Source organism: Cariama cristata, unplaced genomic scaffold, assembly GCF_000690535.1.
Source record: "Cariama cristata isolate BGI_N322 unplaced genomic scaffold, ASM69053v1 scaffold35994, whole genome shotgun sequence".
NCBI lineage: Eukaryota > Metazoa > Chordata > Aves > Cariamiformes > Cariamidae > Cariama > Cariama cristata.
Genome location: NW_009614135.1, coordinates 1,035 through 13,407, shown reverse-complemented (window position 1 = coordinate 13,407; position 12,373 = coordinate 1,035). Strand labels below are relative to the sequence as shown.

The following is a 12,373-nucleotide window of genomic DNA, read 5'->3' as shown; positions in this document are numbered from 1 at the left end:
AAATTGCTCAGTACGATGGTTATGACAGGTTTGAATTCTCTCATAGCTACTCCAAAGTATACACACAGCGAGCACCTTACCACCCCGACGGGGTCTTCATGTCCTTCGAGGGCTACAACGTAGAGGTTCGAGACAGAGTGAAGTGCATAAGTGGTGTTGAAGGTTTGTGTTGAGTATTTTATGGTTTTTTTAATAGTTTAAATGCTTCCTAAAACTTGCTGCTGTCATTTGAGATGCAAACTGATCTTAATTTTGTCCTGTTACTGTCGATACCACCCACTAACTGAGAAACCAGGCACAGTCTGTGCTTCGTACCAGGTTTACCAGCTCCCGTCCTGTGTCTCTGGTCTTACTGGTTGCAGCAGACTCCGGAGGTGCCGGGACACTTCTCTTACAGTGCCGCTGTCAGGCTTTGGCATTGACGTTGGCACTTGTCATCTCTGTCAGGGAGCCAAAATTATTTTCAAATATAAAATTAAATATAAAAGCCTGGTCCTGCTGTCTGAGGAGGCTCCTGCTTCCCTGCAGGCACAGACAGAGCCCCCGGCTCTGAGCCAAACGGCACTGCCAGCACCTGTGGAACAGCCTGGCTGCTCGCAGGCAGCTCGATTTCGGATAGTTGTCTTCAGCTTTAACAACATCCCATCTCCTGGCATCGCTGGGACCATGCTGGAGATACAGCAGTCGAACCTTCCCTGCTGGGCTGCTCCAGAGCAAGCAGGGAGGGTTTTGCTTAGCAACACGGGATTAGCTCTTGCCAAAACTCATCCTGTGCAAGGATCCGGGTAAACTGGCGTCACCGCACCACCGTGCCCGGGGCAGGCAGGGCATCACCTCGCCTCATCCTGCAAATAGGTGCTGCTGCCTGCAGCAAGGTGAGGAGGTTTTGGAGGGCTGCTCAAGGGTCAAAAAGCTCTCCAGCCACTGAAACGTCCCTGGATAAAATTAATATACGGTAAAACCTTTCCAGTTTGCACTTCTGCTAAACCGTGCGATCGGTAATTAGTACGCAAGGTCTTCCGGTGTCTTGGCAAAGATTTGATTGCAGAAAATTCCTGTCGGGTTTCATATTAAGAAATGAATGACTTTCTCAAACTATTATAGAATGTGACACTACGACCCCTCATAAATTAAAGACCAACTTTCACTTAAGGAACAAAATACATTAATTTTCATGCATCTCGGTGATCGGTGATGTGCTGCTGTGTTGATATGAGCTCTACACGTGATACGGTCACGGCAGAAAGCTGGCATGTCTTGCAATTAATTTGCCGTAAAAGATTCACATAAACAAATGCATAGGGTACGTCAGAGTTTTTTTTTAAGATTACTCTCACATTTTTATTATTTTTTAACTCTCATCCTCGTTACATCTGCCAAGGAAGGGTAACATGGCTCTGAAACTGAGGGCTTTCCCGAAGGTGCAAATGCATCCTGGTAACTACGCATCCACTACAAGTGAGCATTGCCCTGCTCAGGGTTTACATCCACTGTGAGAGGCTGAGGAGATGGCTTTCCTTTCTAATTGCCACAGTCATTGCTGATTAAATACAGCTTGTGAATAATAGCCATGGGTGCTGGTTTTGTTGTTGGGGGGTGGGCTTGGACCTAGGTCTGGGAGCCCTACCAACTTTTGTACGAAATGTGGAAGATGCACAAGATTCCCATTGCAACTGGGCTCCGCAGTTCTCATGATGTTCTTCAGCAAAAAGCTGAAATTCAGTAAGAACTAATGGAGAACCAGGACGGATTCTGCCGCTTCTTGCCTTGGCAGATGTGTGTGCTGGGGACACGAGGCGCTGTGCGTAGCTGCTCTTTGCTTAAGCCTTGAGAGACCAGCGAGTTTAACACTCGACAGTGTGGTTATTCGTCCATAACCCTTGCTTTTTTGCAGCCTGTGAGTTCAGAGCTGTCATTATGAAACATGGTGCCAGAGCCCGAGTTTTGTAAAGGCAATAGAGTTATTGGCATCCAGCAAACAGGTCGGAGAAGAGAAATAGTTGTAGTTCGTAGGGAGGGGATTTTAGTATTAAAACAGATTCTCAGACAGTTTCAGGCTCTTGCCTTGCATCGTTCCAGCCCTAGAGATTCTCGTATTGCTGCATGATGGAAAAAAAACCTCGTGTTAGATTTTCACCTTTTCTCTTTGTGCAAGGTTAATGTGTTGTTATGTCCTATGATCTGGAGAATTTAATCTTGTCATCTTGTATAAATTTCAAGTAAAGGTCTGATAGCAGATTTCTTTTTTTTGCATCTTTCAGTCTCAGTGAATGCACCCTTAACTGAAAATGCTTAGCATTAATGAGCGAGCTGGCTTCCAGGAGTTGAGATAATACGTGGTATTTAAATAATTCCTGCGATGGTTTTCTCTTTAGGCAGCAGTAAACCGTCACATCTCCATCAGTAATATTTATTAGTAACACAAAGCACCAAAATATGTATGAAAATGTATCTTTTTATATTTAGTTTAAGGCATATTTTCATTTTGCCAGATTTCAGAAGAAATTGGTTTCTGAGCTTGACATCGCCAAGGGGGAGAACGGTGCAAATGCCAACTTGTTTATTTTCATCTTTTTTTCTTTTCTTACGTGCATGCAAAGGTTTGCAGTACTAAGTATCTTTGGTTTCCCGCAAGAGGGTCTTAGTGATCTATTCCCACTTTGGATTCATAATTAGAGGCTGGGAATTTGTTCCAAGTAAGATTCAGGACTTCAGCAGAATTCTGGTTTCATCCATATCTTAAGTATCCTGTGTTTGCTTTCTTACGGAGGTATGTGTATAAATAAGTCTCCTCCGCACAGCTTGTTTTCATTTCCCACGCAGCCAGTGATGCAAGAGGCAGTTTCTGGCCCGAGGGTTTTTCCACCCGAAGCCCGAGGCTGCAGCTCCTGGGAGCTGGTGAAGGACAGGCAGAGGAGAGCCTGGAGCTCAGCAGGGTTTTCTGGAGGTGCAGCTCTGCTAACGATCGTAACGCAGGGTGGAAGTTTTATATCGAGCATGGCTATGTGACATTGGATGAGCTCATTCGATGGGTTTTGCATGTGAAATGCTATGTGTCAGGCTACAGAAGATGCACTCTGTGATCTTCCTGCTTTGAATCCTCTAACAAGGTGGGGTTCTTCTGGTCCGTGCAGACTTTTAAATCTAGAATCACCCTAAGCCTAAATTAAGAGTGAGAAGCATGCTCTCCAGCCAGGCTACCAGCTTTTGAGACAGCAAGTCGCGTGTGGAGGGTTAATCTCAGGGACGGCGGGGTTGGAGCAGGAGCTCTGAAGACAAGGGACAGCTTTGGGTGGCAGAACTGGGGCGTATTCTGCTGGTATTGCATGGAGAGCTTGCCTGGTTTCCATAGGCATCGCTTCAGACTCTGCTTGTAGTGCCCTTAGGGGAGTCAAGGTAATTGGAGCAGATTTGTGGATGCTGGATAAATTGCTCTTTTAGCATCAAATAGCTCTTACCAAAACCTAGTAATAACATAGATGCTAAATTTGCAGAGATTTATGTGGTGTTCAAGGGACTGTGTTAGATGTAACATCATTTGGAGATTTAGTGGTCTCTGGGGTAGGCGGGGGGGGAATCTGTTAGGGCGTTTAAAATGTGTTTTAAAATACATATGATGCTTCAGTAAACAATTAAATGAGAATGTATGGAAGAGCATGATAAGGACTTCTCTGCCACTTAGATCTGCTTAGTTTTGACTAGTTGCAGATCTCGGTGTAAAAGGGAGCAATTTACTCCTTGAACAGGACTTTCCTCAAGTCTAGCTAACGGTGAAGCCTAGAAATGCCGTTTGCTAGAAGTAAAGGAGCAGTGAGTATAGAGGAGGAGTGTGCAGAGCTGCAAACAGTGGTTTTTTTGAAACATGCTGAGAAAATACTCATTTTCTTCCTCTCTCGTAGGTGTGCCATTATCCACGCAGTGGGGCCCTCAAGGCTATTTCTACCCCATCCAGATTGCACAGTATGGGTTGAGTCACTACAGTAAAAACCTGACGGAGAAACCACCTCACATCGAGGTGTACGAAACGGCCGAAGAGAAGGACAAAACCAGCAGGTCCGTGGACTGGACGGTGCCGAAAGGCTGCTCTCTCTCCACGGTATCTGATAAAGCCAAGTTCACTAGCGTCAAACACTTTGTTGCTCCAGGTGGGTTATCCTAAATGTGTGGCAGCTAAGCTGTGTCTGTTAATTTGCCCAGATGGTACCAGGGGACCTTTAACTTGCTGGGATTAGTGTGTTTTCATTTATCCTGAGTGACTTCCCGTCCTTAAGATCTCACCTGAGAATGTCATCTCATTTCTGTACCTCTGGAGTTTCTCTTTCCTTCTGTTTTCTCACCGTCACTACTCTTTTCAGCACTGTTTTAATGAAAAAACGGGTGAGCGTATGCATGGAGGGCAATGAGAAGCTACAGTCACATTTCCTGAGCCTTTCAGCTTCTGTCTCAAAATAGAAGCAAAAAAAAAAAAAAAAAAAAGATGGAAGCAGTTGCAAAGCCTGGGAAATAGCGCTGACGTGTGATAAGCAGTTGTTGACAGATGATAGATAAGGTCTATTTTCAGCCTGGAGCAAGCATAGCATGTGCGGCTCTCCGGTTGGACCCGGGATCTCTCCCTTCGTTGGGATGCAACTGTTTTTGCAGAATTTGAGATCTTAGTTCTGGTTAACCTGAGTTGCCTTAAAGAAGGCTGCAAAAGGGAGCGTCTGCCCTTGTACTGCATAGGTATTTGTGGAGGACTCGGGGAGGATGGTGAAGATCTGGGGCTGCATACGGGCACTCCTTCACCTGCAAACATGCAAGACACATTTTGTTGCCGTCTCTTCAATTTACCATGTTCTGTTTCATGCTTAGCAGGGAAATTCATTATTTCATGCAAGAGTTTCCTTTACGCTAGGACAGGCTCATTAATAAGGACGTAATGTATTTTTCCTCAATCAATACCCATTAGAATTAATGAGTCCATTACTTAAAAAGACAATGAAGTAATTTTCAGTTGGCACCTTAGGCCTGGGTCTCTAGGGAAAAAATTGTCGAACACTCTTGTGTCTTTGTAGTAGATAAATACGGGGAGAGGAAGGGCTAAAAGATCTGTTCTGTATTCTCTCCTCATCCTTTATTGATGGTAGAGTAATCTGTGGGGCTCGAAGGCCATGGTATGCATCCACTCGTCTTAGATGGCCTTAAGTAATGGATTTATAGGCGCTTAAGGCAGTGCAAACAACGGGCAGCCTTTAGTTCTCCTTCGCTTCTTAAAACTTTTTTTTCCCCCCTCTATTATAATTCACTTCGTTATCACACAAGCATTTATTTACAAGGAACCATAAAACTTACTTGACAGGGCTTGCGAGTGGGGTTTTTTAATTAGATTTTTCAGAGGAGCAAAATGTTGTGTAACAAAGTGCTTGGCGGCTTCTCCCGAAGCAGATACTGATCTCCAAAAACTCAAAGGAGAGAAGCTCTTAGTTTTGGAGATTGGAAAACATGACATTCAGTCAAAATAATAGGTACTGTACGATAGCACCTTGCAACACAAGACATTGCAAAATGCCACGGATTGGTTTGGGAGCTGGGGAGAAGCCTCTGCTCTGCCGAAAAAGCTGACCGTAACTCGATGGTTGCACCTAGAAACGTTTATGGGGTATTTCACGCATCGAGAAGTAGCAGAAAGGAAACAAGTGCCTCGTGCGGCATAGAGTTTTATTCTATGGAAAGCCGTTAATTTAAGATGACTGTCTTTAAGTGTTTATCATCCCTCTGTGCCTTCAAAGCTACGGGATTTGCACACAGCCTTACAAACTAATTAGCCCTTTGATCTTTTTGTATAGGTTTTTGGGGAGAAGTTGATTTTACATTTTAAAATCTAGCCTGCCAAAGAACACTGGATTTTATTATGTGGCATTGCCTAGGAGCTTTATTTAAATTTTTTTTTAATTAAACTGAGTTTTTGCCAAAGGAGAGGTTAATAAATACTTTAACACGTTAGTCTTGCTATATTCTTTTCTCCCCACGCCTCCCCCCCCCCAAACTAATCAGCACACTGGTTTTGGGAACTGTCAGGTTGGGAAAGAGGAAAGTCGCAGATTTAAGTATTAGTCCTGGGGGATCCTAAATACCTAAAGTGCTTCTCGGCACTCCCAGCTTTTTTTTGCTGAAAGCAGAGCTTTATTCAGAAATGCGACTCCTCAAGCGGCGCCGCGTTTTTGGTGTCTTTTTCTGCCAAGCGAAATTTTCCGTTTGGAACAAAAGGGTGGTTGTTGGTTTATGTTTTGAATTACAGAAGAGGAAAACCACGCAGCATCTACGTTCTTGCAGCTTTTGGCTGCCGTGTCCCATCCTGTAGGAAAAGTTCAGCTCTGCCTCTTTGGTGTCCTGCCGGCAGGCAGCTGTAAGGCCCCCCCACTGCCAGCCCTTTCCCTTACCCCAGCTCCTGCTGGTGTCCGTCGCACTCCTCCATCGATCACGTACCAGAAACATCTGATAAATCCATCGATCCAGCCCCTGGCACTTCTGCTCCCCAGCAAAGTGCTGCAGCGTGTTAATGTAAGATGCAAACGAGTTCTCCCCGGTGCTGCAGGAGCCGGGCCTTTCCTCGTGGATTTACTTTCATGCTTAATTAATATATGATAGTGCGCAGAAAGAATGATTGAATTATTGATGGGCTGCCCTAAAAGCTTTTGGATCCTGCCTGGTAAGAGGGGTTACCTCTGGAAGCTGTGCTTTATAGCTTAAACTTTTTCGAGAAATGAGTGCTTTACCACTGAACAAGGCTTTTTTGGTTTGTTTTGCAGAAAATACCGAGGGGGTATCTCTGCAGCTTGGGAACAGCCGAGATTTTATTATTTCATTTGATCTCAAATTCGTCACGAACGGGAGCATTTCTGTGGTTCTGGAGACGACAGAGAAGAACCAGCTTTTCACCGTGCACTACGTCTCCAACACCCAGCTCATCGCTTTTAAGGACCGAGACATCTACTACGGCATCGGTCCCAGGACTAGCTGGAGCACCCTCACCAGAGACCTGGTGACCGACCTGCGGAAAGGCGTCGGCCTCTCGAACACAAAAGCTGTGAAGCAGACCAAAATCATGCCCAAAAGAGTGGTGAGGCTGATAGCGAAGGGAAGAGGCTTCCTCGATAACGTCACCATCTCGGCCACCGCTCACATGGCGGCTTTTTTTGCTGCCAGCAACTGGCTGGTGAGGAACCAGGACGAGAGGGGCGGCTGGCCCATCATGGTGACGAGGAAGCTGGGGGAAGGCTTTAAGTCCTTGGACCCGGGCTGGTACTCGGCCATGGCACAAGGACAGGCCATCTCGACGCTGGTGCGGGCGTACCTGCTGACGAAGGACCACGTGTTCCTCAGCTCGGCCCTGCGGGCGACGGCACCGTACAAGCTGCCATCGGAGCAGCGTGGGGTGAAAGCCGTCTTCATGAACCGGCACGACTGGTATGAGGAATACCCGACCTCGCCCAGCTCCTTTGTGCTTAATGGTTTCATGTACTCCTTAATCGGGCTGTATGACTTAAAAGAAACAGCTGGGGAGAAGCTGGGGAAGGAGGCGCGGGTCCTCTACGAGCGGGGCATGGAGTCCCTGAAGGCCATGCTTCCCCTCTATGACACCGGCTCAGGGACCATCTACGACCTTCGGCACTTCATGCTCGGCACTGCTCCCAACCTGGCCCGATGGGACTATCACACCACCCACATCAACCAGCTCCAGCTCCTCAGCACGATAGATGAGTCCCCCATCTTCAAAGAGTTCGTCAAGAGGTGGAAGAGCTACCTGCGAGGCGGCCGGGCAAAGCACAACTAGAGCTTACAACCAAACCCCTCGGTCCTGCTGCCTCCCAGAGGTACAGCTTCAAAGGTTGCATCCTAAATTTTTTATGGACTGTTTCAAAGAAGTGATCCTTAAAACTGATCTCCTGAAATCATTGCATTCCAGTGTGAAAACATTTGGGTCTGATGGGTAGGGTTCGGGAACTTCACCTGTCCTTAGTGCTCCACATCTGCACAAAGCAAAACCCCTTTGTGCTCCTGAGTTTGGGGACTTTTTTTTGGGTTTGCTTTTTTTTTTTTCCTTTTTGTAGGAAAATATTTGCAGAAGCCATACAGGTCTCTAAAGTCCAGCACTTGCCTGAAAAGTTAGTCTGTGGCCTCTTTTAAAATGGAGTTACATGTGTATATGTTGGAACAGCGTAACAGATCATGTGATATAACGCCGTAAATGTGTATTTACTTGTAGCCTGGATAGTGGACAGTGTATCTTTTTAAAGGTTTTGTGTTTTTGGGGTTTTTTTTTAATACGGATTCTTTTCTTGGGGTGAAAAATACACTTTTTTTTTCTCTTTTTTCCGATTCTCTGTGTGGAGATCCTTTAGCTGTATGGTTTCTTTACAGACGTGTGGACAGAGAACACGCAGACAGCGTGCAGGCTTCGAAGTCTCGTCATGTAAGCACAACTCGGTGGGGCTCACGGACTGCACAAAGCCTGCAACCACGCCACCCCCTTTTTATAAAGCCAAATTTACCATCGCCCATCAGGTTTGCTGGTGTCATCTCCTCCCTGGTAGCTGGAATCTCTTGTCGTGGAGCTTGATGTTTTGTCTACTGTATTTTTTAATTACATCTGAGAGGTTTCTCTAAGCTTTGGCAACTTCCTTCTTGGGAGACGTGTCTTGAATTCCTGAGCGTGCCATGGAGCTCGTTTTGAGTAGTGCGCAGGAAATTCAATTGGAATTAAGGTTTTCCTATAGCGATTTTAATTTTTAACTTGCTTGACTATGTCAAGCATTTTAAAAATTAAAATTGCCCCAGAGGGCTTTCCAGCTCCACCTGTGCTTTAATACCAAGTCTCACCTCTGCCTACTGTCTTTCTCATAGTGTAAGGGGTCATTACATCTCCAGTACTGGCTTCTTGGGTGGGCTTTGTCTTCATGGCTCTGCCAAGCGAGCAAGGGTAGCCGTGCAATAACCGAACACGTGCATCTGAACCCAAATGCTTTCACTGTACCGTTGTAATGCAGAAGAAACCAAGTGGTTTCTTTTTCTTATTTATCAGTCCTTTACACTCACCGTTAGTCTGCCTTCTTGGCATGTAGCATCCTGGTTGATCCAGAAGAGTAAAACCAACTGATTACATCATTAGATGAGGGGTGTTTTGTTTGGTAGCGTAGCAAATATTGGGTTCTCAGCTGTGTTGGCATGCTGGTGCCTGCTGTAAGAGTCCCAGACTCAAAAGCTCCTGACGTATGCCGGCATGGGAAGGACATGTATTAGCTTTGGGTTTTTTCCCACTGATCCTATCACATGTTGTACATGTAGGTGGGGGTTAAGCTTAAGATGTTCAGACTGAGGGCGAAGTTCATTCAGATCACAAAAAGGCTGGGCACGAGGACAATATACATCTTTTGATCTTTTTTTTTCTTTATTTTTTTTAATGCTTCTTCTATTTCTTGCAGGTATTTGAAACAACTTTTTAATTACTTGATCTTTGCAAATACAAACTACGATCATATCAATTAATATGAGAAGTGGATGTCAGAGGAGAAATTTCAATACCAAAGGTAGCAGAGGTGAATTTTTTTTTTTACGTACATGTGTATGCACGCACACACACACAAAACGCAGAAAAATGTGCTTCCTTTACAAACAACTGGTCCTTACTGCAAACACAAAAACATCTTTCTCCTGCATGTTTCCTCCATCTTTTGCCCATTTTGGATTTGGAGAATCTAAAGAGAGTCTTTGGGTACTGCTCAAGAGGTGGTATCGGTGCCTTACGGAGGCCACAATCTCCTCTGTTATTTTTTTTGTTTTGTTTTTTAATCAATGCTAGTTGAAAAATTGCAGTGTCGCTGATCTTTCAGTGCTTCGTGAGAGTCAGCCTGGCAGCTGTTGGATAGGTGAGCTCAGAGGCGCAGGTTGGCTATGCCAACGCCGTCGGTCCTGTCGCATCACCTTATCCTTACCGTCATTGCGTTTTTGTTGGCCTTAGCACACGCGTAACTTCCACCAACCACCATCAGAGGTTGTAGAACTGAAGAGAGTTAGTGTGGGGTTTACTCTTTCTATTTGAGTTGTGCAGTGGAAGAGGATTATTGGACGTTGGTGCCCATAACTTTGTCGAATTCACTTAAGTTGGAGGTTTTTTTGTTTGTTTTCAGTTTCAAACTGACAAAGGTCTTAGGGACTAAGATCTGTTTAATCTTTCCATGGGACTTACTGTACATAGACTTCATTGGAAACATAGTGCGCATGGGTATATGCAAACCAGTGACACACAAGCACAACTGTACAAGTGTGGCAGTGCTGTTTTTCTTGGCCATTGTGCAAGACATTCACTAAAAGCTGCTATTTTCATTCACCTTGTAATTGTACTTTATTTTTTCTATATTTTTTTTTTTTTTACATATGGGATATACACCATGTGTTAAATATGCAATAAATTGTTTACAGGATGCTCTTGTAAAGGGTAGTCCTTTGTAAAGCTGTACAGACTTTGCAGTTTAAGCACAATGTGCACATGTTAGTTTTATATACAGCAAGACATGACTTTTTGCAGCGGGAAAGGTTCTACTATGTTTATATACAAAGTAAATGGATCAACGTTTGTGCTTAATGTAAAGCTGCTTTCTAAGACTGTAAAATAAATTTTTTTATCTTGAGACAAACATGGGGCATCTTCATTATTTCAGCTGTGGTTGCAGATGAGCCCTGATGAGCAGTCATCTTAGTGGCTTTGAGATGTCTCCTTTTAGGGTCTTCTGGAAGGTTTTTATTCAAAGTAAGGTGGAAAACGTTCTTTCTTCAGCAGTTGAGAGTTCGCTGATTGGAGGTAAGGACCACAGATCTGTATTCTCTCTCTGCTCAAGTAAAGTTCATGCAGTGTGTTGCTGGTGTGAGTTACTTCTGCTAAATGCATCTCGTTTTGAGTTTCTGTGATTTTTGTTAAATAGGAATTTTAACTGACTGGTCACTAAAAAATATCCTGACAGAGATGACAAGTGGTCAGCTGAGGTTGCCCGTAATGTGCAAGAAGCACACTGCGCCTTTAATTCCTGTTTTCAGCTAAAAATGTGCAAGTCCTATCAAAATTCCCTTCCAAAATTGGGAGTGAGGTCAGCTCTGTCTTAGCCACTCCATGCCTGGAGTGATGGGTCCCACCTTGGTGCAGAAGGGCTGTTAAATCAGAGCTGGTCGATGGAAAGTTGGTGCCTCCTTGGCTGTCAACGTGACCTGCACCAGGATGCCACGTTTGACTTGGTCATGAATAATTTTGCATGACTGAAGTGCACAGAGCAAATCTTCTGCAGCCGAGCAGAGCTTCAGGACTGTCTCCCAACCGCTTGGGTGAAAATATTGATTTTCATTACTTAGCAGTTTGTTAAAAACGTATGAATTGAAAATAGAAGTGGATTGAAATATGTTGTCTTGGTGATGAATTTGAGTGTTTGCTGCTCAGTTTGTGGTGGAAGGAGATACATTTACCATCTGCCTGGAGTGACTGATAACTCCCTTGTATGCGTTGCACTTCCCGAATGTTAAATAGCTGCTTCTATACTTTACTAATCTCTTCCAAAAACGGCAGGAGCTATTTAAATGCCAAGCGCTCAGCGTTTCAGCCTATTAAACAAGGTGGAGTTTTGCAATGGTGCAGTGCAAATGTTGAAAGACATCCTGGCACTCACCGACTTGAATCTTTAGGACAGTAAATATTTTAAGAGCTCATCTTGTTGAATTTGTATCTCGCAGCAACTTGCCGAGTAGCTCTCATTGGGTTGAACTGAAGATTAACAGGACGGAGCGCCTTGTGCCACTGTTGCTGTCCCTCAGGAGGCAGAGCCACCCCCCAGGTCCGGCATTGCTGAAGTGTAAAATACGTGATGGCTCATCACGGCAAAGTCTGGTGGGAAGAAACCGGAGTATTGGCCTGGCCTCAAGCGCTTGAGGTTCTGCTCGTGCCCTCGGCGTGTGCAGATGCCGGTACCAGGTCGTGCTCATGGAGGTGGTGAAGGTGAGGTGTCTCTCTGTTGGTTTTTAGGTTTGTTTTGTTTTTCCCTCCAAGGCCAGGCTAGATTAATTGTATTTTCTGGTGAGGAAAATGCCCCATGTACAGCCTCCCTTCTGCACCATCGTGCCGGGGCTCCATCCCTCACCCCGTGTGCCTCCTGGCCCCCCTCGACCAGCAGAAGTGCTATTCTAAAGAGTTGTCCTTGTTTATAAGCCCAGGCTGATTGCCTTTCTGAGCTTAAGTGATGCCACTGCCTTCAGGCGCTCCCTTCTAAACGGATTCATCATGCTTTAGTGGCTTTCTGTCACCCTGACGAGGAAAGAGGAGAGACAGCGCTGATGCACAGAGCAGCTTCCCCCC

At 45.1% G+C, this 12,373-nt stretch overlaps 1 protein-coding gene across 1 annotated transcript; it reads left to right on the top strand.

Annotated features, from left to right (window-relative positions):
- Positions 1–8: 8 nt before the first annotated feature.
- Positions 9–7,813, top strand: GLCE (glucuronic acid epimerase; the record flags this gene model as incomplete). Its single annotated transcript, XM_009699298.1, has 3 exons — positions 9–162; positions 3,900–4,145; positions 6,789–7,813. Coding segments are annotated over 3 exons (1,425 nt in total), but the record flags the coding sequence as incomplete, so codon positions are not given.
- Between the last annotated feature and the right edge of the window lie 4,560 nt (positions 7,814–12,373).